The sequence below is a fragment of the Panicum hallii genome, chromosome 3 (assembly GCF_002211085.1).
Source record: "Panicum hallii strain FIL2 chromosome 3, PHallii_v3.1, whole genome shotgun sequence".
Classification (NCBI taxonomy): Eukaryota; Viridiplantae; Streptophyta; class Magnoliopsida; order Poales; family Poaceae; genus Panicum; species Panicum hallii.
Window position 1 is genome coordinate 57,251,701 of NC_038044.1, and position 26,512 is coordinate 57,278,212.

A 26,512-nucleotide genomic window follows, 5' to 3' on the forward strand; every position below is an offset into this window, starting at 1 on the left:
GCAATCAATTGCCGCATGATTGGCACCTGGATGCCATGGGCATTTCTTTTGCAGGAGCTTCTCAAACTCTTCCTGCGTCGTTGTCTTCTTGCCTCGCGAGAGATGATCCACAGCCGCGATGAGATCATCTAGCTTGCGCTTTCGGGATGGACCCGAGTAGTCCCGCTGGCTCTTGTCGTTGCGATTGTCATTTGGACGCCTCAGGTTGCTATCATTGCACCTTCGGAACCGCTCCCGCATCTTTTCCTCCTGCTCGGACCAGTCGTGCATCATATCACAGAGCCCTGTAACAGTTTTCGATCTATTCCGCCCAAAGTCTATGTAGATGCCTGGGTTGGTGATGCCGTTGTAAAAGCAGTCGATGATGTCTTCCTCTGAGATATTCGCAATAGTAGCGCGGACGTCGAAGAAACGGCGTGTATAGGACCGTAGGAGCTTGTTACATTCCTGTTTACATTGAGCAAGATCATGATGAGTACCTGCGCGAGTGATCGCCCTCTAGAAGTTGTCGATGAAGACCTTCTTGAGCTGCTCCTAGGAGTCGATCGAGTTTTTGCTAAGGCTCTCCAACCACGTGAGCGGCGCAGGGTCCAAAGCCATCGGGAAGTAGACGACCTTGGTGATGTTGGAGCCTCTTGTGACTTCAATGGCGGAGGAGTAGCAACGTAGCCATTGCTGAGGAGCTTGCTTGCCATCATACTTGGTGATGCCAATCGGCTTGAAGCCCTCAGGGTACTTGTAACTGCTAAACCGTGCGGAGAAAGCTGGAAAACGGTCGCTGCAGTCAGTACCCTCAGTGTCGGCTACTTCGTGCTCTCTGCGCCTGGAATCAATTGCGGACCGCGCATCGTGTCCTTCATTGATTCTCTGGCGCAGGTCTTCTGGAGGAGGCCGATGATTGGCCTATCGCATGTTACCCCCTGGAGGTGGCTGCTGCCTTCGGCCAGGGGCCTGACTCCCGCGGGCGTTGTCATTGTTGTTGCTGCGCTGAGGTCGGGGACGGCCGCCAGCCATTCGACTGTGAGCCTGGCTTCGACTTACACCCACGCCCTCCTCCCTAAGGGTAGACGCCAGGTTTTGTTGATCAAGCTGAAGCCAAGCCCTCTGTGCGTAACGAAGTGCTTGACGCACGTTCGGATCTTTACTGCGCTCGAGTATAGCCGTTACCTTGGCGATGTTGGCCACTGGAGTCCTGAAACCCCGCTTGGTTATGGCAGCGAATTCGGCGTCAAGCTCACGATGCATAGATCGCATGCGCTCATTGACCCTCCTTCGGCGGGCTGCGCGAGCTTTGTTCCTGGTCCTCCGTGCCTCACGATCGGTGTCGTTTTTGTCGCTAGTGTTGGCTGTGGCCTCATCTTCAGCTACCGCATCAAATTCGACAATGGGCAAGTCGCCATCATCCTCGCCTTCTTCCACCATCAGTACCTGGCGTGAGATGAGCTCATCAGAGCTCGCGTCGACTCCTCTGCGACAGTGGCTAATGGCCTACCCTCCTAAAAAGGCAAGGGCTCGAAGTGTGCCACAAGTCGGTCTTCGGCCTCGAGTAGATCAGAAAGTTTCATGCCCTTCCAATGCACGAAATGCCCCTCCGGAGTGGAGTTGATCACCAGACCGTTGGCACCATAACAACCCGAAGCCCCCCGACGTGCGGTGGCTTCGGGCTTTCTGAGTTGGAGTAAAGAGTCCAAGTCCTTCTCCAATGTGGAGAGGGACTCGGAGATGTTGGCCTCCTGGAGATCAGTGGCCAAATTGCGTAGACCGAGTCATGATCGGCTACGCGGGTCCTCAGATTGGAACGAGTCCAACCCAAGCAAGGTTGTTGCAGCACTGGATGAAGTCGCACCGAAAGCAGACTCCTCCTCGGTCCTCGTAGTGGATCCATGGATTGACAAGTCGCCGAGATTATCGACGAACTTGTCGAGACTTTTCCTTTGATGAATGCGAACCCGCCATGGGAGTTTTCAGCTTCATGTCGACGAGGAATTGACGGAAACTGCCCACACCATCTGCGACGCAGACCCACGAGCCAAAAACAAACATCGTGCCCTGAGAGGGTACCGACCTGGTGAACTGGAAAGATGCCATCGAGTTCGCCGGTGGATCTTCGATGCGCTCCCCTACCTGGCGCGCAAGCTGTCGGTGTTTTACCAGCTGCCCACCGAGGGGTATACCCAAGGTGGTAAGTTTAGGTAAGGAGATGCCGAGATCAGGAACTCGAAGGTGCAAGGAACACAAGATTTAGACAGGTTCGGGCCGCGATGTGCGTAATACCCTACGTTCTGTATGGTGGTTTGTATTGCCTTGGGTGTAGATATTATGTTTTGAGGAGGTCCCTGCCCTCCCCTTATATATCTGGGAGGATAGGATTACATGAATCCTAGTCTAATACTAGCCAAGAAATCGTACCTGAGTACAACTCGAGTAGTTTCCTTCTATACCGACTAGACCTACTCTCATACGAGTAGAGAACAACATAAATAAGAGATAAAGCAAGTCTTATCTCCTAATCCTATTTAAACTACGTTATATACACAGTCCCGTAGCCCCGGGTCTGACACCTTCGTCAGAAGCTCCTTAAGTTTATCGAGCGCCTCCTGAGCCTCGGATGTCCACACAAATCGGTCGGAGGTGTGGTCCATCATCCCCACGAACTCTTGTTGCTAGGTTACAGACAAATGTGCAGTCCTGCAAGGTAGCGCATGGCCTCCGCAGCGTTGCGGAAGCCAAACGAAAATGTTTTTTGGGACGTTCCCAATAGAGATTTCTGGGGAGAGCGGTTCTCCTCTAGAGAGCTATGCCATGATGTTGGCAAGTGAGAAGAGGACGCAGCGCAAGTCCTCCTGGGTCGATCGGGGACCCAGAAAGGTACTGAGCTGGCACTGCAACCCTTTGTGGTCGGAACTGAGGGGCCAGCTGCTTCCAGAGGCGCGGACCTCCAGTGTCCACAGCTTCAACTCCTCAAGGGCCTCGATGATGGAGTCGAGGTCGATGGTGTGAAGGGGTGGGACGGAAGCATGAACTTGCTCCATCTCTCCCTCCATAGTGACGATGAAGTCCAGGCTCCGAAACGTACGAGCGCGCCCAGGGCCCATCCTCCAGCGTGGTTGGCCATCCGCAGCCTGGTGGAATCAACGAGGCGCGTAAAAGGCCCCTACCTGGCGCGCTAACTGTCGGTGTTTCGGACCGCTGACTAGTAAATTTGTGCTTGCGTGTCTGGATCAGATGGTGTGCAAGGAAGGCACAAGGGTTTATACTGGTTCAGGCAGAACGTCCCTACGTCCAGTTCGAGCAGCTCGTGTTCTTGCACTGGTTTGCAGTAGGGGTTACAAACGGTCGAGAGAGGGAACGAGCTCCCAAGTCTCTGGTGAAAAAGTGTTATGTGAGTGCGTGAGTGTCTGAGGATTCAGTCCCCCCTACGGGGGTCCTCCCGTTCCCTTTTATAAGCCAAGGGGCAGGGGTCGGATACATGAGAGAGAAAGAGAGAGATAAGGAATAGAAAGAGGAGGGTCCCGGGGGTCCCGCTGGTCTCCTTCCCTTTACGTGGGCTCCATTGGCCCTGTAGATGCCGATGGGAGTGTCCCTGCACCGCTCCCTGGAGCGACATGTGACGTGGCCTCAACAGGATGGGCGGCGGGGGGCCCCGGTGTGTCTGGTGGGTGACGTGTGCTCCGACAAGATGGGCGGCGTGAGCCCCCGGCGCGTTTTGCGGCTTAACCCCTAGCGCGGTGGTCGACGGGGACTTGCCATGATGGCCTGTCACCTCCGGAGGTCACGTCGAGGCATACCCTCGACTATTCTCGTGTCCAAGGCTTGACCTTTGATGTGAGCTTTCACTCCTACGGGACCCTGAGGGTCCCGTGACTCTGACAGGTGCGGCCGCGTTCGTACACTCAGGGTCGAGCAAGGTCGAGCTCGTGCCCTCGGGGTCAGACGAGGCGGAGCCCTTCCCATAGGGGTCGGATTTTTTATGGAATTTGTCCTTATATTCATATGGGTGAGTGTGTGTACGTGTACGTATGTGTGAGCATCTGTAGTTTAAAAAAAATTCAAACTTCTACTTACTAGTGAAAGATATATATGTGAATGGGTCTGAAAAACTGGGCAAAATGTTGTGATAAATATAAAGTGGTGCTTTTGGTTACCGTTCTATTTAGGTGATCAGTTCAGAAGAGCAAATCATGACGCCACCACCAATCAAATCCTATCGGTGCATCGATCTGCTGCCAACCTCGTTCCAATAATGCCTTAGGACCCATCTGGGTTTAAGAAGGCAGCCCCTAATCATTTCACTGGCAACATTGCTACATATAATTTATTTTATATGTTTACACAGACAATGTGTGAACCAGATTCCAGGCACTTCTGATGAATCATTAGGTAGTTAGTTCTACATACTCAGTTGGATGCTGAAAATAACTAAAGGAACAAATCAACAAGAACTATTTAATTAGGAGGATAATAAGGTAACTTCTTCTCTTTTGGTGCCATGTATATAATACTTATTTGTGAGGCCCAATTGTCCTCGATGCTTACTACGTGGCTTAATTTTGACATCACAGATGAGAAAAGTAATGCGGTGCAAATTGATCGCATAATAGCTCCTCTCTCTAATCTCAACTGTGACAAGAGTGGTGGCAGAAAGAAAAGAAAACGAATAAGTACCAAAGACATCGTTTCAGAAAAAAGAAAAGAAAAGAAAAAACCCAAAGACATCGACCCTCCATCAAAAGAGAGGAACCTCAATGTTGCAAGGGTACGCGCTGCACCTAAAAAGATGGAAGTGTCTTTTGCTTTACACCAGGTCCAAGTAAGGGATAACCGAGTCCTCCTTTGCTGGTCTCCAGGGTTCTTATCTGCTAATTTTCACTTTGGCTCAAATAAATATAATAAACATGCAGATGACTTGCTTAATTAGCTTGTTGTTGATGCACATTAAACACAAATTTTTAACGCCTGAACCCAAGTGAATAGATGTGGTAAAACCATGTTATATGCATTGTTGCAGTAATAGCGCCTGCCCTTCGTAGCGAACTGAGCGGAACTCACTTGATAAAGTTCCTTGTAGCGGAATCTGCGCACCGGGTTCACGAGTGCTCGAATATTTCAAAATTTAGTTTAAGATTTAACTGGCGCTATGTGGTGATGTGCCCGTCGACAGCGAGGCATCTGTTATGACTGTAAGATCTGTCAGTTAAGTCTCTCGGAGGTGCTCATAAAGGTAGGGTTGTGCGTGTATTCATAGGGATGAGTAGGGGCGAAGCTAGCTCTAGTTTTACCATGGAGCACACCATAAGAAGCATACAAAAATTTTCAGCAATAAATAGTGAATTTAAGCCTAGCTAGTGCTAATAAATTTTGTTACCCTCGTGCATGGGCACCAGGCAACATGAATGTGGCGTCGCCCCTGGGATGGGCATGCGTAGGGTATATAGAAGCATTTGCATCTGTCCTGTGTTTCTTAAAGAAACTCTTTATAATAGTTTTGGTGCTCTGCAGGATAAGCTGAAACAACATTAAAAGACGACATGTCGTCTACTTGGCAGATTCAGCCTTAAAAATCCCAGCGAACGTGGTTCAGACAGCAAAACCTTGGCCCAACAAGCGAAATCCTAGGCCAAACGCAGGGACAATGACGATAGACTAACACATGTGCCAAAGATAACTAGGGTGCCAAACATGTGGTTATTTTATGCAAATTACATGCTAAGTCGAATTGATATGTAAGACGTTCGGATGTATTATGGTTGAATGATAACTATTCAATTACAAATTGTAATCGGTTGAATATACAAGTGACGACATGAATTGTAGTTGTATTTTGGTAACTGTGTTGGTTGAAATGTTTCTGTTACAAAATACACAAAACAAACACTACTACTGCAAAAGTAACTTTTAGAGGTAGGTAAAAACGTATTTCTAGGGGCGGATGCAGTACCCGTCCCTGTTTCTTGCAGCTAGAAATATGTATTTGTAGGAGCGGATAACATCGAAGTACAAAGAGGAACTGATTCTGCCTTGCTCTCTAGGCTCCTCCTGTAGTCCTGTATGCCCTTTTGATGACCCTTTTTGTTGATGCTATAATCGACTCTACCAATCACTGGTCGAAGGGAAAGCAAATCGTCCTGATGGGCTTATTTTTGTTGGACAAGCTAGCTAGGCACACTGACACAGGCAACTTTGCTTTATATATGCATTTTCATTTATGGGGAGCGCTTAGCCACATAATGTAAACCACGCGTTGCAAGAGCTGATTTAACTTTACCTCTTATAACGCAAGGAACTAGATGCTGACACTGAAGCTACAAAGTGATGAAGAATAATATTGTACTATTTAACAGTATAGTGTGCTTATCCCAGGATCTTCTCCAGCCAATGTCAGAGCTGATTTATGTTTACCTGTCATCACACGCAAGGAATTATATGCTGAAAATCAAAGCTATACTAAAAGTGACAAAGAACATTGTGTTCAACGGCACAGCATAGCACCTACCTATGTACAATCTTTTCTTTTTCTATGCACAAATTAAAGGATTGTACAATTAGTATATATACTAGACTACTTAAACGACGAGATCCATTAATTGCATGGTTGTTTGTTAATTAAATCATCTCAAGATTACATGACAACGAATGAGGTCATCTATTAGACATCAGCAATATACTAACCTGCCCTAATCTCTTTTGATGTCGCTTTGTTGATGTTATGGATCGGACTCCACATCACTGGTCGAAAGGAAAGCAAATCGCCATATTGGGCTCATTTTGGTGGACAAGCTAGGCACACTATCACAGCCCCTCATCATCATTAGGCAACTTTGCTTTATGTATTTTATGTGTTGGGATGCTTTAGCTAGGCAGATCACGTGAAACACGTTGCGAGAGCTGATTTATCTTTACCTCCTACACGCAAAGGAACTAAATTAAAGCTATAAAAGTGTTGAAGAATATTGTTAAACACTATAGTGTGCAACCCTAACTTATCCAAACTCTTTTCCAGTCAGTGCGAGAGCTGCTTTATCTTTAGTTCTCGGATGGCACAAGGAATTATGTGATTTAACTAAAAGGTACAAAAAATGATGAAGAAATATTGTATTTAAAAGTGCAACGCACCACCTATATATGAAGTCTTCTCGTGCACAGCGTGGTAAGGAATTAATCACTGGGGAACAAATCAGAATATATGAACTAGCTAGTGCACATCTCTTAATACCATTCACACACCAAAAGTAGCCGGGGAACGTGGCCACGTCGCAGACCTTTTCTAACCGTCGGATCGGCAGGCCGGATGGTGCGCGAATCCTAGGTTTTTTGTAAAAGGGCCCTTGTATTTATTCGAAATCAACCCGCAGTCTATGAAAGTTTGTAAATTTTTCACAATATCCCTCACGCTTCGCTCAAATCAATCAACCCACAGTCTGAGACCCTCTCAGTTCTTTTTCCAAACCCTCCTTAGATTCTACTCAAATTAACCCGTAGTCCGCCTTCGGTTATTTTACGAAAGAAACCTCAATTCTTTTATGAAATAAACCCACAGACCGACCCTTCTCTTCGTCAGTTTACAAAATAAACCTCTTTTGCTCACGAAACTAATCCGCAGCCCGTTTTTGTTCACCGTTTCGCAAAACGAACCTCATTTTCTCATACAATCAATCCATGCTCCACCTCAAGACATGTTACTCTTGAAAAGGTAACCTGCACATTTTATACAACTAGCACATCACAATCTGAGACCACAAACGTACGAGGCCTATGGCAATAGGTCATTTCTAATACTGACTCTACTCGTATAATTAAAGTAGCACAGCAACATGTTAGAAATATGCCCTACAGGTAATCATAGAGATGATCATATTTAGTTGTATTCATGATGGATTATGTGTTCATTGAATATCCATGAAAGGCAACTTTTATTGATTCGCACTTATGTAAATTGTTTGTGAGACTCTTTACTTGTATGGTTATTCTGAAGTTATTCCTAGTCGGAGTTTATGTATGAACACATATGAATATTAGACTAGCGCATGTATTAGTTGATGACTATATTTCATAAGTCATATAATATGGAGATGTCAAACTAATAATGTGGGCGCATGTATGACATGAGGCTGGACCGACCCAACTCAAGAAATAGTGATTTCTCATTACACAATGTGTCCGCTGTGTCCTTAGACCTAAGATTGTCGCATGTACACGAGATGTGAACCGACCTACTTAGGAGCCATCAAACGCTACTCTGTAACTGGGTAGTCATAAAGGTGGTTCTCGGGTTTGTCAAGAAGCATGTTGTGTGACATTGTCAATCAAGATGGAATTTGCCCCTCTCTGCTTGAGAGAGATATATCTGGACCCCTCGAGTGATCGGATCAAAGAAATGCATGGTCGTGCTAGGGTTAAGTGTTAACCAAGGATTCCAGATCACAACATTGAGAAAGAGAGGTCAGCTTGGAGCTAGACCAAATATCGTGAGGCAAAGGGAATAACATGTATATGAGATTGTGACGGCTCATCTGATATGATCTTTGGTAGAGGTCGCTGCAAACTATTGGTCGAGTTGGAGTACTTGGGCCATGTCTGTTCATGCGTGAGTCCAAAGGGTCACACACTTAACGAGCTGGAAGCCTAATAAGGATATGATCTAAATTAGACTGGGCTTAGACGCACTAATGTGCCTCGGTTAGGAAGCCCATTAGTGGGCGCCTATAAAAGAAGGGGTGGGGGTGCATGGAGGGGGCACCCTAACTCCATGCGTGCTGGCAACCGCCTGTTCCCACCCCCGTGCCCATGGTTGCCCTCGCGGACCTAGCAGTCTGGAGTGCGACACTTCTTCCCTGTACGTGTGGATATCTTGGAGGTGCTGCATCTGCTGCACGAGGATGAGCCGCACGTGAGGAGGTCTCGCAATTGCACTGCTGGCGACCTACTGCACTACCCCGACGCGCTACAGAAGATCCGCACCCGCGCGTCCAGTGGTAATTTCGTGATCTATAACAACAGTTTTCCTAGTTTATGCGGTGGAAATTTTTATTTATCGCTAGCGTAGCCCACCTCCTATCCCTTCACAATACAGGATCCTATTTTCCTAAAAACATAATAATGCGCTTCTCATGGTACCTCCACAATAACTCGTCATATTTTAATATAACTCCTTCCTTAAGAAAAAAATACCATCACGACTATTAATTGCCAAATTTCACGATTCAAAGTCGAAGTCTCCTCATTTCGTAACTACATTAAGCTACCGACTAATTACGCTCCACCCTCCCTAATAAATAACTTTGCCCCTCCTTCTACCACAATAAATACAGCCATAAAATATCATAGCTCCATTTAGATACACAGCATAATATATTACTTAAATAGTAGCGACACGACAATAGGGTACCTAAAATATCTACCAGGTGCAGCAATGGGCCGCAGACCATGACACATATACGCAACTAACATAGCGACGGATTAATCCTACCTTTGTTTCTTAGAAAAATTGTGCATTTGCCTACACACAATAATTACTGCTCTATGGATTTATCTCCCTTCAGTGGTATCAAAGCCGTAGCTTCTTTGTTATAGGTTTGGATGTGTGCATATGGAGATATGCGTGGATGTAGATGAAAACCCTACTCCTGTTTCGTGTCCTCGCTGCGATGGTCATGTAACGACATACTCCTACCGGTCGAGTATGTGCCATCGGAGTTAAGTGATACACGTAAACCCAGTCAAAGCAGGCAGACATCAAGGAGATTGGTCGAATCAAAACCGAGGATGAATTACCAGATGCATATGATGCGTGGGGTGGCAGATTGGATCTGCTATCAGGTTGAGGGAGTTGCAGAAACATGTTGTTCGGTAAAACAGCCATAACTTTTGCATACGAACTCGGATTGAGGCAAATTTTATATAAAAATTCATCTACAGAAAATTTTACACATGAAATTCAAGCCTTTTGGTGTTTTTGCTGAAATTAGATTTCCCAAAATCAGCCTGGAAGATGGAGTTTTGGGCATTCGAAGTTTAGACGACGTTGCGCCTAACTTGGTTTTGCAGGATCATGTGTGATCGTTATGTGTATGTGATGCATGTACGTAATTTTCATGACCTGCGTGTCATGAGTAATGCGAAGCAGCAGGAGCCAAATCAGCGTGGCTACCTGCCGTCCCCTAGCCTGATCAGCATCGACGCGTCGGCTCTCCTCATCGACAACTCCACGATTGAGGGCTTCGCCGGCAACCTATGGAACATCATCAGGGGGCTCACCGTGGTTGTGATGGCGCAGGTGCACTTCAGGGTGGGCGTGGTTCCCACGAGGCTCTACTGCATCAAGATGTTCTGCGGCGGCGTCCACTTCACCGATGATCAAGACAGCTCAGATGCTACCGTCAATTGCCATAGTTAATTTCCTGTCCATCTGTAATTCATTTCGTGTGTATTCTGGTTGTTGATGAGTTACCGGTTTGAGAAATGTGATGAGCATTTCAAGGATTTTATGTATTTGTTTTGGACATGCTGAGAGTGATGGACTATGCGAGTATGTATATGTACATGGTTGAAATAGCTTTTCCACTCAGATGTTTCCGATCCGAGAGTCAACAAAGAAGACTTGTGGCCTCATTTCGTTTATGAAATTCAACAATACTAAGGTCGGATTTTTCATGGAATTTGTCCTTATATTCATATGGGTGAGTGTGTGTACGTATGTGTGAGCATCTGTAGTTTAAAAAAATTCAAACTTCTACTTACTAGTGAAAGATATATATGTGAATGGGTCTGAAAAACTGGGCAAAATGTTGTGATAAATATAAAGTGGTGCTTTTGGTTACCGTTCTATTTAGGTGATCAGTTCAGAAGAGCAAATCATGACGCCACCACCAATCAAATCCTATCGGTGCATCGATCTGCTGCCAACCTCGTTCCAATAATGCCTTAGGACCCATCTGGGTTTAAGAAGGCAGCCCCTAATCATTTCACTGGCAACATTGCTACATATAATTTATTTTATATGTTTACACTGACAATGTGTGAATCAGATTCCAGGCACTACTGATGAATCATTAGGTAGTTAGTTTACATACTCAGTTGGATGCTGAAAATAACTAAAGGAACAAATCAACAAGAACTATTTAATTAGGAGGATAATAAGGTAGCTTCTTCTCTTTTGGTGCCATGTATATAATACTTATTTGTGAGGCCCAATTGTCCTCGATGCTTACTACGTGGCTTAATTTTGACATCACAGATGAGAAAAGTAATGCTGTTTAAATTGATCGCATAATAGCTCCTCTCTGTAATCTCAATTGTGACAAAAGTGGTGACAGAAAGAAAAGAAAACGAATAAGTACCAAAGACATCGTTTCGGAAAAAAAGAAAAGAAAAGAAAAAACCCGAAGACATCGACCCTCCATCGTCAAAAGAGAGGAACCTCAATGTTGCAAGGGTACGCACGGCACAGATGGAAGCGTCTTTTGCTTTACACCACGTCCAAGTAAGGGATAACCGAGTCCTCCTTTGCTGGTCTCCAGGGTTCTTGATTAATTATCTACTTTGGCTCAAATAAATATAAACATGCAGATGACTTGCTTAATTAGCTTGTTGTTGATGCACATTAAACACAAATTTTTAACACCTGAACCCAAGTGAATAGATGTGGTAAAACCATGTTATATGCATTGTTACAGTAACAGCGCCTGCCCTTCATAGCGAACTGAGCGGAACTCACTTGGTAAAGTTCTTTGTAGCAGAATCTACGCACCTGGGTTCACGAGTGCTCGAATATTTCTAAATTTAGTTTAAGATTTAACTAGCGCTATGTGGTGATGTGCCCGTCGACAGCGAGGCATCTGTTTTGACTGTAAGATCTGTCAGCTAAGTTTCTCGGAGGTGCTCATAAAGATAGGGTTGTGTGTGTATTCATAGGGATGAGTATGGGCGAAGCTAGCTCTAGTTTTACCATGGTGCATACCGTAAGAAGCATACAAAAATTTTCAGCAATAAATAGTAAATTTAAGCCTAGCTAGTGGTAATAAAATTTTTTACCCTGGTGCATGGGCACCAGGCAACATGAATGTGGCGTCGCCCCTGGGATGAGTATGCGTAGGGTATATATAGGAGCATTTGCGTCTGTCCTGACGTGTTTCTTAAAGAAACTCTTTCTAATAGTGTTGGTGCTCTGCAGGATAAGCTGAAACAACATTAAAAGACGACATGTCGTCTATTTGGCAGATTCAGCCATAAAAATCCCAGCGAACGTGGTTCAGACAGCAAAACCTTGGCCCAACAAGAGAAATCCTAGGCCAAACGCAGGGACAATGACGACAGACTAATACATATGTGCCAAAGATAACTAGGTGCCAAACATGTGGTTATTTTATGCAAATTACATGCTAAGTCGAATTGATATGTAAGATGTTCGGATGTATTATGGTTGAATGATAACTATTCAATTACAAATTGTAATGGGTTGAATATACAAGTGATGACATGAATTGTAGTTGTATTTTGGTAACTGTGTTGGTTTAAATGTTTCTGTTACAAAATACACAAAAGAAACACTACTACTACAAAAGTAATTTTTAGGGGTAGGTAAAAACGTATTTCTAGGGGCGGGTACAGTACCCGTCCCTGCTTCTCGCAGCTAGAAATAGCTATTTGCAGGAGCAGGTAACGCGTCCGTCCCTAAAATTCGATTTTCAGGGACGGATCATTGGCATGACCTGCTCTTACAAATTAATTTCCAAAAAATGAAAAAAATTAAAAAAATTGAAAACAGCAAAAGAAAAAAGAAAAAATATCCGAGCTAACCGGCCACCAGCACAAGCCTCTCTACTATCGAAGTATAAATTTTTTTAATAAAATTTGCACACTTGCGTAAACTGGGATTCGAACCACTTGCCTGCCTCACTCGTACCCTCCTCTCCACCACGCTACACAATCACTTGTGACTCTATGAGGTATATTATTCTTTTGTATTAACTCTGAAATCAATTTGTAGGAGTGGGTGACGCCATTACTCGCCCCTAGAATCCATTTCCAGGGGCGCGCACTACTACAATAAAGCTCTACGCAAGCGGTCCGGTTAGCCTCTACACAAGCGCTTTCAGGAACCGCTTGAGACGCTCCGCTTGTGATGTAAACCAACATCTCAGGCGGTCGATCAAAAACCGCTTGAGATAGACACACATCACAGGCGGTTTTGTCCAAACAAACCGCTTGTGATAGACCAACATCACAGGCGGTTTGGTCCAAACGCACTGCTTGTGATAGACAAACATCACAGGCGGTTTGGTCTAAACGGACCGCTTGTGAGAAATAAACACTGCGCTTGTGTTTCAGAGACATCACAGGCGGGTTGAAAGAAAAGCCGCTTGTGGTACGAATATATCACAGGCTGTTTATAAGCCAATCCGCTTGTGATAGGAACATATCACAAGCGGTTTTAAGCCGAGCCGCTTGTGATAAATTCATATCACAGGCTGTTTGTAAGCCAATCCGCTTGTGATAGGAACATATCACAAGCGGTTTTAAGCCCAGCCGCTTGTGATAAATACATATCACAAGCGGGTTGCAAGCCCAGACGCTTGTGATCTAACACATCACAAGCGGTTTAATATGTCCAGATTCATATCCAAATTCAATTTGCATTCATAAATCATATCCAGATTCATACAGCAAATAGATATACAGATTTATACAAATCACAGATCACATTCACATAACGACAACAATAGTATTAGCACCAAACCATAATTTACAGCAGCTCAAGTTCAAGTCCATACATCAACATTGAAGAACAGCCCACACATGACATAAGCTAAACAAATTCAAGGTCTAAACACTGTGAACTAGATTGTACAATTCTGGGAGATCAGACAACTTTCCCTTTTCATTGAAGAGTAGTCCATTTGGGGGAAGAACTTCACGGTGCAAAAAGGAAAGCAAGTCTCTTACAACCTTAGCCACGCCGACAGTAGCCATATCTCTTCCTTGCGATTCATCCTTGATGTTGGATTTAGAAACCTGGAATGAAAGCAAAAGGTGCTTTGTAATAGTAATGTCATGGGCTGCAATAAAAAAAATTGAAACATAGACAATGATAGGGAACTTACATCCTCACGGTTGACACGACTCCATTCACATACATAATAACCGCACAGGACAGTACCAGGAGGTTGTTTCTGACTGGTTGAACATAATGATATTGACAAATGAGGCTTGTCCTCTGGATGCTCGCCGCCAAGATCTTTGCAATAAAAACGGTATGCGCTGCATATAAGAATAGCATTGTGAGATTAAGAGAATACATTTGCTAAGTTGTAATTACAAGTGTAAAATAGTCATACTTCTCTAAAATCCTCAAGAAGTCATTATATGCATCCTTTTCCATTCTCAGCGAGTCGAAGACCATGGCTGTACCACTCTTTGGAAAGATCTTGATACAAATGTAGTGGTCACTACATATACATCTACGAAAACACATGTTAAGATCACGATTGCCATAATTTGTAGTTCAAAACCATGTGGAGAACTTACTTAAAGTGGTGCGGAGCTATTATTAACTCCTTGCCATGTTGTACATGATTGTACATGGCTCGCCCGATGTATGCTGCCATTAGCCTCATTTTTTTTCTTTGATTCTTTTTTACTGCTCTCTCAAATTCATCATCATCAAGGTCCTTGTATTCTTCTCCATGTCTCCGAACAACTTCTTTGTAGCGAGCTTGGGATATCATCAATGGATCAAGAAACCCTGTCTGAAGTTGTTTCTTCTTACCATCTATGTACTGCATCCTACATGTAAGAAGCCATAATTGTTAGAATCTGTGCTGTACAAAACTAACAGACATTAAAGTTTAGAGGTACTTACAAGCAAAAGAGGGTTAAGTAGTTGGTTTCCATCATTTTTCGATGGTACAACGACCACAGATCATCAAAGAATAAATGCCGCACAGTATCTACATTATCTTTGCTCCAAAATGCATCATCTGGCACAACATATGAGAAGCCCTCGAGTTTGTGTTTGTTGCTAGCCACCATGTACCACTCATGCATTGTAATCTCTGCAGCCGACAACTTAGAAAGTTGCACCGTTGTCAAGAACGGCCTCCCATTCACAAATTTAGGAGGAACATCCTCCTTCTTGTATATCGGGATATCGACTTGAAGACGTAATGAATCTCGAGTATGAATCATTCCATCTTCTTCCCATACCTCGAGCTTGTCTTTTAATTGGGACCGTGTGCGTACTCCACAAGATGCTGATTCTGCTTTTGACTGATCTGTCATAACTCTCTTCAACCTTTCCAAGTAGCGTGTCACAACTTCTGTCGGTTTCTTGACATTGTCAGTGGCTATTTGTTGATGAATTTTCTTTGAAGTACTTGGCCTTGCAACATTGGTGTCAACCTTTGCTTCCTTTCTAATGTCAGCATCAACATTCTGAGGAACAATTCTGTCCACATCCCCCTCCTCAACTGCCTTCTTCAGAGGTGATATGACTGTTTCACTAGTTTTGTGGGAGGCCGGTGCTATACTTTCCTGCACCATGGGGATTGAACTATCTTTCTATTGCATGGGTGTTGAAGTTGGTGTTGGTGACTTATGACGCGATAGGGGGCTTGAGATCAGCTCATCACCCAACTTAATGTCGCGTCGATGCCAAAGGACCAACTTATTCACTGCTTGCTGCAAAGTCATGATCCCCTCAACTGGATAGTCTATCTCCCAATCTTCACAACCACTATCTATGATCTCTAGAACTTGGACCACAGCATAGAATGGCGGAACAGGACTATCATTGCAGCAAAGCAGTCCTGGTTTTACCACACCAATAGCAGCCTGTTTTGTTTTTGTCCCAGATCGATTGATTGGAATATGAAGACGGCAAGGCGTGTCCTCAACAATGAAGTCTACAGGGAACTTGGTGCCCGATCCCAAGCTTTGCACAGATCCTACACTGCTAGGGACTAGAGGTGGACTCATGGGGCCTGGATGCTGTTCACTCGGTACACATCCTGTTTCCTTCATTCTCTTCATTGCTTCATTAATAGCCTTCTGTACCCTTTCATCAATAGCCTCTTCAAGGGTCCTTTTCGCCTTCTCATGTTTCCTGTATGACGCTGCATACTCTGGAAATGCCTCTCTCCAGGAAATCTTAGAAGAGATTCCCCGAGCCCGTCCAGTGTGTTCAGGAGTGCCAAGTGCTGCAGTTAGTATGTCATTCTCCCTCCGAGGCTTAAACTCGCCCTTCTTTCTCTTTTCTGCATATTCTTGAACTTTTTCTGCAACTTCACCAACCAATTGTGGATGCAACAGTTTGCCCTCATTAGTCAAACCTGCACGAGCTAAGATCCAACAAAGAGCTCGCTCATCGATATCTTTTAATAATGGGTCCAAAGTGCCATTGGCCATAGCTTCCTCAATTATCCTGTTCCACTCCATTGCTTTAGGGAGATATCCGGTTGACCCGAGGCGATGGGGGTGTTTGTTCTTCTTTGCTCTCTGAGAATTAGTTTCGCTCAGCTCTTTGGCCTTCGGTTCGGTCTTCTGACGAACAAATTCCTCCCACTGAGCTTGTGTGATTTTTCCCATTTTCTTCGGCGGAGGAACCCTGTTCTTCTTAACAAAATCCCTATTCATCTCAACCTTCCACCCACGAAACCTCCTGGCCATAGCAGAGAGCATCGACTTCCTTACTGCATCCTCCGTGCCTTTCGGGACCCTGAATGACTCTGACAACTTAGTCCATAGCCTATTGCGGGTGTCCTCATCCAAATCCTTCCACTTCTGAAGTGTGATTGGCACTATATCTCTGACAATAGCCCCACAGGCATTTCGGAACTTTGTAACCACATCAAGTGGTTCTTCAGGAAACCCCTCTGCATTGAGCTTTGTTATGTACATGACTGCACCGGCCTTCAGCTGATTGGGACCTCGTGGCCCTCGTTTCCGCTTCTGTGAAACAGATGATTCAGCCACCGGAGCTTCCTCTGTGTTTCCTGTAGAGCATGCCTCCTCTTTCTTCTCTTCATTTGAGACCTATATATTCAAACAATTGATGGCCTTTAATATATGGACATATTTTAAATGCTACATAATTTAAGTTATCAGGCTGATTTCTATTTACCTCCTCTTCGTTGGGAATATAGTCAGCATCAAGCTCATCTGAAGTTTTTCTCTGTCTCGGAGGTATGGGTGTTGAAGGATTGTCATCACTAGAACTATCCTCCTCCCCGCTGCCTTCACTGGAACTGCTTGATGTCTGCCAATGGAGTCTGGTCGCGTCTTCATTAGATTTGTTACAGACACCGGTCAAGTCCATATCATCCTTCCTAGTAACAAATATAAGCACTGCACATCAGTAGAAAAATATAAGCTAATTCTATGTAACTGAAAACGATGAATCAATGCAATTCAGATCAAGAATACATGCTATCTTAGAACATAAGAGGCAGTTCATGCTAACAAATAGAGGTTAACATAAGAGGCAGTTCATGTATTGTTATCATCTAGGAAGAACAACTGTATTATGTAAAGGGCAGTGCACTAGAGCAGCATCTAGGAAGAACAATTGATGTACGTATATGTAAACTGTGAGGCAGAGAATCAACTACGAGAAGGCCAACAGGAACAGGTACAACCGTGGCTGCACTGGGCTCGGGGACGGCGGTGCTCCGCTCGCGGACGGCGGCCCTCCGCTCGGGGACGGCGGCACTCCGCTCGGGGACGGCGGCCCTCCTCTCGGGGATGGCGGCACTCCGCTCGGGGACGGCGCCCCTCCGCTAGGGCAAGGCGGCACTCCGCTCGGGGACGGCGCCGCTCCGCTCGGGGACGGCGGCCCTCCGCTCGGGCACGGCGGCACTCCGCTCGGGGACGGCGCCCATCCGCTCGGGGACGGCGGCCCTCCGCTAGGGCACGGCGGCACTCCGCTCGGGCACGGCGGCGCTCCGCTCGGGGACGGCGCCGCTCCGCTCGGGGACGGCGGCGCTCCACTCGGGGACGGCGGCGCTCCGCTCGGCTCGAGGATGGCGCGGCCCTCTGGCTGGCAAGGGGATGGCGGCGGGGATGGACACGGCTGGCGCGGTAGGCGGTCGATGAAAATTTTGTCTGGCGGCGCGCCTCCGGGAGGGAGATGAAAATTTTGTTTGGGGCGCGCCTGCGTGGGACACATAGGCATCCATCTGTTCACAAGCGCTTTTTCCTTGACGACCGACTATGATGTAGAACATCACAAGCGCTTCTTCCTTCACGACCGCTTGTGACGTGGAACATCACAAGCGCTTTTTCCTTCCCGACCGCTTGTGAAACCGCTTGCGATACGCTTTTCCTTCCCAACCACTTTTTCCTTCCAGTCCGCTTGGGATAACTTTTTTCAATTTTTGGTCTTATGAAATTTTATTTCAGAATAATCTGTGTGTGAATGTTGGATAAATCTTTTGGTACAATTTCTACATATCATATAGTGCATGAGTGTCGCTGCATAGAATTTTCATGAATTTTCGAGTTCGGTAACTATTTAATTGTATTTAAATGAATTTCTACATGCTTCTTGAGAGTAATTCGAACTTGAACTAAGACTACAAACAATATATCTCAAAAAATTCCTGAAAAATATATATTGTTTAATGTGTTATATTATTGATAGAAAATGATCCAAAATTTAATTGTTTATTTACTAAAAAAGGTACCTTTGCTCTGTGTGATGGCAACAAATAAATCTAATAATATGGATTTTTTGTCCAAAAAATCTATAACTTGACATGGCATCATACTTTAGGTTACTGAACTCCTAGAAAACAAAATCACTTTATTTAGACAAACTTGAAAATACAGTTGTTCATAAGATCACAAGTAAGAGTCACATGGTTAGTATAAAGTCAACTAAATCAATGATCCTATGAACAAGTGTGTTTCCAAAGTTGTCGAAATCAAGTGATTTTTTTCTAGGAGTTCAGTAACCTAAAGTATGATGCCATGTCAAGTTATAGATTTTTTGGACAAAAAATCCATATTATTAGATTTATTTGTTGCCATCACACAGAGCAAAGGTACCTTTTTTAGTAAATAAACAATTAAATTTTGGATCATTTTCTAGAAATTAGTCAATAATATAACACATCAAACAATATATATTTTTTAGGAATTTTTTGAGACATATTGTTTGTAGTCTTAGTTCAAGTTCGAATTACTCTCAAGAAGCATGTAGAAATTCATTTAAATACAATTAAATAGTTACCGAACTCGAAAATTCATGAAAATTCTATGCAGCGACACTCATGCACTATATGATATGTAGAAATTGTACCAAAAGATTTATCCAACATTTACACACAGATTATTCTAAAACGAAATTTCATAAGACCAAAAATTGAAAAAAGTTATCCCAAGCGGACTGGAACGAAAAAGCGGTTGGGAAGGAAAATCGTATCGCAAGCGGTTTCACAAGCGGTCGGGAAGGAAAAAGCGCTTGTGATGTTCCACGTCACAAGCGGTCGTGAAGGAAAAAGCGGTTGTGATGTTCTACATCACAGGCGGTCGTCAAGGAGAAAGCGCTTGTGAAGTTCTACATCACAAGCGGTTTCCGTGTATCTCAAGCGGATTTTGGTTTATATCTGCTTGTGGTGTGTGTACATTATAAACTGGTTGGAATCGAGTTGCAGAGGAACCCTTTCGAGTTTCTACCGTTGCCTAACAGCGCCGCCAAGGCTGCCGTTGGCGAGCTGCCGCCGTCCCTGCCCCGTGCGCCGCGACGTGGGACGAGCTGCCGCCGCTATCCACGAGCGCCGCGGGCCCCGAGCGCCGCGCCGTCCACGGGCTGGCGCCGCGGGCCCCGAGCGCCGATTTGCGTCCACGAGCTGCCGCCGCCAGCCCAGAGCGCCACGCCGTACGTCCATGAGCTGCCACCGTCCCAAAGCGTCGCGCCGTCCAGGAGCTGCCGCCGTCCCCGAGCGTCGCGCCGTGTACGAGCTGCTGTCCCCGAGCAGAGCGCCGCGCGTCCACGAGCTGATGAATCGACCCCAAGCCGCAAGGTATCCTCATCAAATTTGTCTGTTGCTTTTGTTTATGCACATTCGTTCATGATTTAGTGATCGAATTCAATTAATTAGGGGTTTTTGTAGTTCATGGCATAGAATTTTGAAGATTCAGACTTTTGTCATGTACCTATCGATATGATCTTGTTTCACTGTCATGTACCTATCGTCATATGGTCTTGAATTCAATTTACGTTAATCAATATAGGGATAGGCAATGGACCGAGGTTGGATGTACAATGTGCCAAGACCACATCCTCGTACATTCGAAATGTCAGAAGCTTTATTGAAGCGGCCAACAAGCACGCGAATATGCGAAAAAGTAAGGAGATATTGTGCCCATGCATCGATTGTGATAATAAGGTAGCTTGGAGAGATACAGGAGCAATCCAATCACATCTGCTCAAAAGAGGGTTCAAAAACAATTACACGATATGGACAGAACATGGTGAGCTGGATCCGTGTGAAGTGCTTGGTAATGACGAAAGTGCTGTGGGAATGTTAGCTAAAAAGGATGGTAAAGTGGATTCCGTGGATGCCAATCAAGATTTTGTAGAATTTGATTGCGAAGACATGTTGCGCCATATGGATCCAGAAATGTTGAGTTCTATGGGATCACAGAAGAAAGATCTACCTAAATTGGAGGGTCTGGAAAGTGCCTCAAAAGAACCTTTATATGATGAATCAAAGGGCTGTGACAAAGAGTTTACTACACTGCGTACAGTTCTTGAACTTCTTAAGTTGAAGGCTAGCGCCGGATGGTCTGATACTAGCTTCACAGATCTTTTAAATTTTCTGTCCCAACTCCTGCCAAAACCCAACAAAGTACCAACCAGCACTTATAAAGCGAAGAAGCTTATATCTCCCGTAGCTCTGGGTGTGCAAAAAATTCGTGCATGTCCGAACCATTGTATTCTATATCGTGGCGAGTTTGAGAATGCAACAAGATGCCCAGTTTGCAATGTCAGTCGATACAAGAAGAGCTACAATCAAGAGTGTGTGAACAAAATCGCGAAGATAAATAGAAACAAGAAAGCCGCTATCGGACCTGAAATTGATGATGACACTTTTGATGACATGGATGGCAAAAGGAGGTCAAAGATCCCAGCTTTGGTGATGTGGTATCTTCCAGTAATTGATCGCTTGAAGCGTTTGTTCTCAAACCCTAGGGAGGCTGAGCTTATGCGCTGGCATGCTGAAAGTCGCAAGCAGAATAACAAACAGATTCGACACCCTGCTGATGCATCACAGTGGAAAACTTTTGATCATATGTATCCTGAGTTTGCTAAAGAAATCAGAAATGTAAGATTTGCTTTGGGTACAGATGGAATGAATCCATTTGGTGAAAAAAGAAGTATACATAGCACCTGGCCCGTGACTCTGACGATGTACAACCTTCCGTCATGGTTGTGTCACAAAAGGAAGTACATTATGTTGACTATTCTTATTCAAGGTCCGAAAGCAGCTGGTGTTGATATTGATGTGTTCCTGGAACCTCTTATGGAAGATATGGCGAAGCTCTGGAATGAAGGAGTTCGAATATGGGATGAGTATCGCCAGGAGTATTTCAACCTAAGAGCAATTATATTTGTTACCATCCATGATTCTCCCGGGGGCGCCACACTTTCAGGGCAAAAGACCAAAGGAAAGAATGGTTGTGTAGTGTGCGTGGATGGAACTGCTTCCTTATACCTTAAATCATCCAAGAAGTTGGTGTTCATGTGACACAGACGGTTCTTGATGAAGCAGCATAAGTACCGAAAGATGAAAGAGGAATTTAACAATGAACTGGAAAGTGAAGGTGCACCAAAGCCTTATAGCGGGAAACTCATTTTTGAAATTGTAAAAAACATTCAGGTTGTATTCGGAAAGGGGAAAGAAACAAAGGAGAAAAGAGAAAGAGAACTGACCCTTCAACTGACACAACTTTCAAGAAGCAATCGATTTTTTTCAAGTACCTCCCATACTGGAAGGATATGGAAATTTGCCACAGCATTGATTTGATGCATGTAACAAAGAATGTTTTTGATAGCATCATTGGAACCTTACTGGGCATGCCGAGTAAGACAAAGGATGGACTTAAGTCACGCCAGGACCTAGTAGATCTTCAAATCAGATCGGAACTTCATCCAGTGGATAGTGGCAAAGGGAAGCCTTACCTTCCCCCAGCTAGCTACAACTTGACAGTTGAGGAGAAAACAAAAATTTGCAAATGTTTGCGTGGGATCAAAGTGCCCACAGGTTTCTCATCCAATATCAGCAAACTAGTTAGGATGAAGGACTTGTCTCTATTTGGTTACAACTCTCATGACTGCCATATGATGATGACGGTGTTCCTCCCAATTGCGGTAAGAGCCCTCGAAACAGAGCATGTCAAAGTTGTCATCACATGTTTGTGTTACTTTTTCAATGCAGTGTCACAAAAAGTAATAGCTTTAGAAGACTTGGACTATCTGAAGGCATACATCATCGAGACTATGTGCAAGCTTGAAATGTGTTTTCCTCCATCATTTTTTGATATGCAAGTACACCTTATCATACATCTCGTGGATCAGATAAAAATATTAGGGCCACTATATTTACATCATATGTTTCAGTTGGAGCGGTACTTGGCAGTGTTAAAAGGTTATGTGCGAAATCGCGCTCACACAGAGGGTTCAATCATGGAGGGATACACTACAGAAGAAGTGATTGAGAGCTGTATAGATTACATCAGAGATGGAACAATGATAGGTGTGCCTGTACCTAAACATGAGGGTAAACTATGTGGGAGAGGGAGAATGGGCAGGAAAACTTTCCGCGTCGAGGATTACAAGATAGTACATTGTGCTCATGGTAGTGTACTACAACATCTCGCGATAGCCGAGCCTTACATTGAGGAACACCTAGATGAGCTTCGTAAAGAAAATCAGAACCGCACAGAGGACTGGATCATGAGGGAGCACAAACATCATTTTAGCGAATGGTTAATGGACAAAAACATCCCATCCGGAGACTCTTTGGAAGAGAAAACAATGAGGAATTTGGCTTCTGGACCATCGTGTTTAGTGACATCATGGCAAGCATATGACATCAATGGGTACACATTCCACACTAAATCAAAAGACATGAAAAGTGTTATGCAAAATAGCGGTGTTCGTATTGATGCTTTTGACCTACAGGGACAGAAGACCACATATTTTGGATTCATAGAGGAAATATGGGAACTTGATTATGGTCCGAGCTTGAAAATACCCTTATTTAGGTGCCAATGGGTACAACATCCCGGGGGGTGACAGTGGACAACTACGGACTCACACTGGTAGACTTAAAGAAAGTAGGATATAAAGATGACCCGTGGGTTCTAGCCGAATGTGTTGCACAAGTGTTCTATGTACTCGATCCATCAAATGAGAAGTGCCATGTAGTTATTTCTAGAAAGCAAAAAATTGTTGGAGTTGAGAATGTGGGAGACGGAGATGAGGAATACAATAAGTATGAAGAGATGTCCGTCTTTAATGGTCCTGAGAGAATCAAGCGTGTGGAAAAGAAAATTGATAAGAACTTGAAGCCATACATGCGGAAAAATGGTAGTTCATGAAAAATTGTATGAATCAAATTGTATTTGTCATGTGTCCGTTCGACTATGTATTGTGGTTACCAATGAATTTAAAATCTCTCAAGTTCTCTATGTGTGCTATTTAAATTCATTCACATATATATATGGTGGTTTTCTAATAACAATATAAATGCTCATGTTGATGCTAAAGGTCACGGTTAACTGATTTGTTTTGCCTATATGTGCAGCAATGCCCAGGAGAGGTCTCAGCTAGAAACTTCATTTGTTGGAGCTCATTATAGTGTTACATATTAATTTGTTACTTGTAGATTATAGAAATTTCCCTTCTGTGATTCTATATTTATCTATATTGGACTTGAAAGAATATCGATTCTGTGATTCTGTATTGATCTATATTGGACTTGAGTATATTTCATTCTGTGATTCTGGACGAAGGGCCTCTATCTATGCAATTTTACTCGGTTTGGTATTCACATACAAGCGGTTCTATTTAGCTTGACCGCTTGTCATACGTATCCAGCATCACAAGCTTTCCCTGTTACAGACCGCTTGAGATATGAATCCATCACAAGCGGTTAAGATTCTAAAACCGCTTGTGACACATGTCCCGCATTACAAGCGTTTCGTATTACTGACCGTTTGTGATTTCAAAATTATATCACAGCCGGTTAGGTTAAAAACAGTCTGTGATGGTAATAAACTACAAGCGGGTTGTCTTATAAACCGCCTGTGATGTTGACGCGGGTATCACATGCGCTTTTTAATTTCGGACCGCTTGTGATACTTAAACATCACAAACGGTTTGAATGGCCTGGAACATCTCAAGCGGTTTTCCAACCTAGCCACTTGTGATGGAAAAAGGCTACCGCTTGTGTAGAGCCATATTGTACTAGTGGCGTGACGTCATTACCCGTACTTAAAAATATTTTTTCTATTTTATTCTAAAAATTTATTTAAATCTTTAAATATAATAAAATAAATTAAAAAAGTGAAACTTCTACGCTATTGTTCATTGAACTATAGATACTAAAAAATATACTAAGTATATTTCAGTGTATATAAAGGTTAAGATTGTGGAAATCTTAAATTATAACTTAAGTAGTATGAGATGCTATATAGTTATATAGTTATTAGAGAACTTGTAATAATTTTTTGGCCATTAAATGATCTCAAATGAAAAAGTTATCAACTACAAAATTTTAGGTCTCGTCAACCGCTACAATTTTGGTATAAATTTTGACTTCATCCAAGATCATATGAAAAAGTTATAAATTTTTTGCGCGAGACTATTCGTAGAGGCGGGTCATGCCATCACCCGCCCCTAGAAATGCATTTTTAGCGTGACGCCATCACCTGCCCTGTAAATAGTGGTTATTTTTAGGGACCGGTGATGGCATCACCCACCCCTAAAAATGGTGGTCATTTCTAGGGACGGGTGCGCGTCACCTAAAAACCCTAATCTGTTTGTAGGAGTGGGTCTTTTGGACCGCCCTAAAAAAATGGAGCGCTCTGCAAATCATTTTTTATAGTAAAATTAATTATAGATCGAATCATAGGTCGTGAAGAAAAGTTGGATAATGCCCTTTTGATAACCCTTTTTGTTACCAACAAAGAGGAACTGATTCTGCCTTGCTCTCTAGGCTCCTCCTGTAGTCCTGTATGCCCTTTTGATGACCCTTTTTGTTGATGCTATAATCGACTCTACCAATCACTGGTCGAAGGGAAAGCAAATCGTCCTGATGGGCTTCTTTTGTTGGACAAGCTAGCTAGGCACGCTGACACAGGCAACTTTGCTTTATATATGCATTTTCATTTATGGGGAGCGCTTAGCCACATAATGTAAACCACGCGTTGCAAGAGCTGATTTAACTTTACCTCTTATAACGCAAGGAACTAGATGCTGACACTGAAGCTACAAAGTGATGAAGAATAATATTGTACTATTTAACAGTATAGTGTGCTTATCCCAGGATCTTCTCCAGCCAATGTCAGAGCTGATTTATGTTTACCTGTCATCACACGCAAGGAATTGTATGCTGAAAATCAAAGCTATACTAAAAGTGACAAAGAACATTGTGTTCAACGGTACAGCATAGCACCTACCTATGTACAATCTTTTCTTTTTCTATGCACAAATTAAAGGATTGTACAATTAGTATATATACTAGACTACTTAAACGACGAGATCCATTAATTGCATGGTTGTTTGTTAATTAAATCATCTCAAGATTACATGACAACGAATGAGGTCATCTATTAGACATCAGCAATATACTAACCTGCCCTAATCTCTTTTGATGTCGCTTTGTTGATGTTATGGATCGGACTCCACATCACTGGTCGATAGGAAAGCAAATCGCCATATTGGGCTCATTTTGGTGGACAAGCTAGGCACACTATCACAGCCCCTCATCATCATTAGGCAACTTTGCTTTATGTATTTTGGGTCCCTTTGGATCAGCTGTGAACCTTAGATTCACGTTCCAAAAATTATATTCCCAACCAAAGGGTTCCCTTGAACAATCAATTCTCGTAAATCGACCGATTCCGGCTAGTATAAAGTGAACTCGGGGCACACCTCAGATTTCACCGCTTCTCAGCGGTATTTACCCGCACTGCCATCTGTTATGCGATCGAATCATTTTCTCTATTTTCCCCTGTGACCTTCTCTTTCCTTATCCACAAGCTCCATCAGCCGCTGCAGGTCCTCCCGCCGCCCCCCCCCCCCCCCCCGACGCGCCCCCCGCCGCCCCCAACGGGCCACCCGCCGCAGCAGGTCCTCCCGGCGCCCCCCCCCCACCCTGACACGCCCCCGCCGCCCCCGCCCCCGCTGCCCCCAACGCGCCGCCCACCACTGCAGGTCCTCCCGACGCCCGCCCGCCCCCCCCCCCCCCCGACGTGCGCCCGCCGCGCCCCCCAACGCGCCGCCCGC

General features: G+C 44.3%; 1 protein-coding gene and 1 long non-coding RNA gene across 2 annotated transcripts; one reads left to right on the top strand and one right to left on the bottom strand.

The window, feature by feature from the left end:
* Positions 1-8,756: 8,756 nt before the first annotated feature.
* LOC112887522 lies at positions 8,757-10,650 on the top strand. Its single transcript, XR_003227573.1, has 2 exons — positions 8,757-8,972; positions 10,274-10,650. It is a non-coding gene; the product is annotated as an uncharacterized LOC112887522 (long non-coding RNA).
* A 3,649-nt stretch (positions 10,651-14,299) lies between these two features.
* LOC112885528 lies at positions 14,300-17,311 on the bottom strand. Its single transcript, XM_025951130.1, has 5 exons — positions 17,117-17,311; positions 15,670-17,028; positions 15,032-15,555; positions 14,637-14,781; positions 14,300-14,410 (listed from the first exon to the last, which is right to left on the bottom strand). Exons 1-5 carry the CDS (start codon positions 17,309-17,311, stop codon positions 14,300-14,302), a joined length of 2,334 nt encoding a protein of 777 aa, XP_025806915.1.
* Positions 17,312-26,512: the final 9,201 nt, after the last annotated feature.

What these genes read in the sequence shown, in the direction of transcription:
- LOC112885528 (XM_025951130.1), bottom strand. Translation starts at nt 17,311, where the DNA reads ATGGACTTGACCGGTGTCTGTAACAAATCTAATGAAGACGCGACCAGA. An exon ending in ATATTCCCAACGAAGAGGAG is followed by an intron (nt 17,029 to 17,116) that starts GTAAATAGAAAT and finishes TTGAATATATAG; the next exon opens with GTCTCAAATGAAGAGAAGAA. An exon ending in ATGATGAATTTGAGAGAGCA is followed by an intron (nt 14,411 to 14,636) that starts GTAAAAAAGAAT and finishes ATCTTTCCAAAG; the next exon opens with AGTGGTACAGCCATGGTCTT.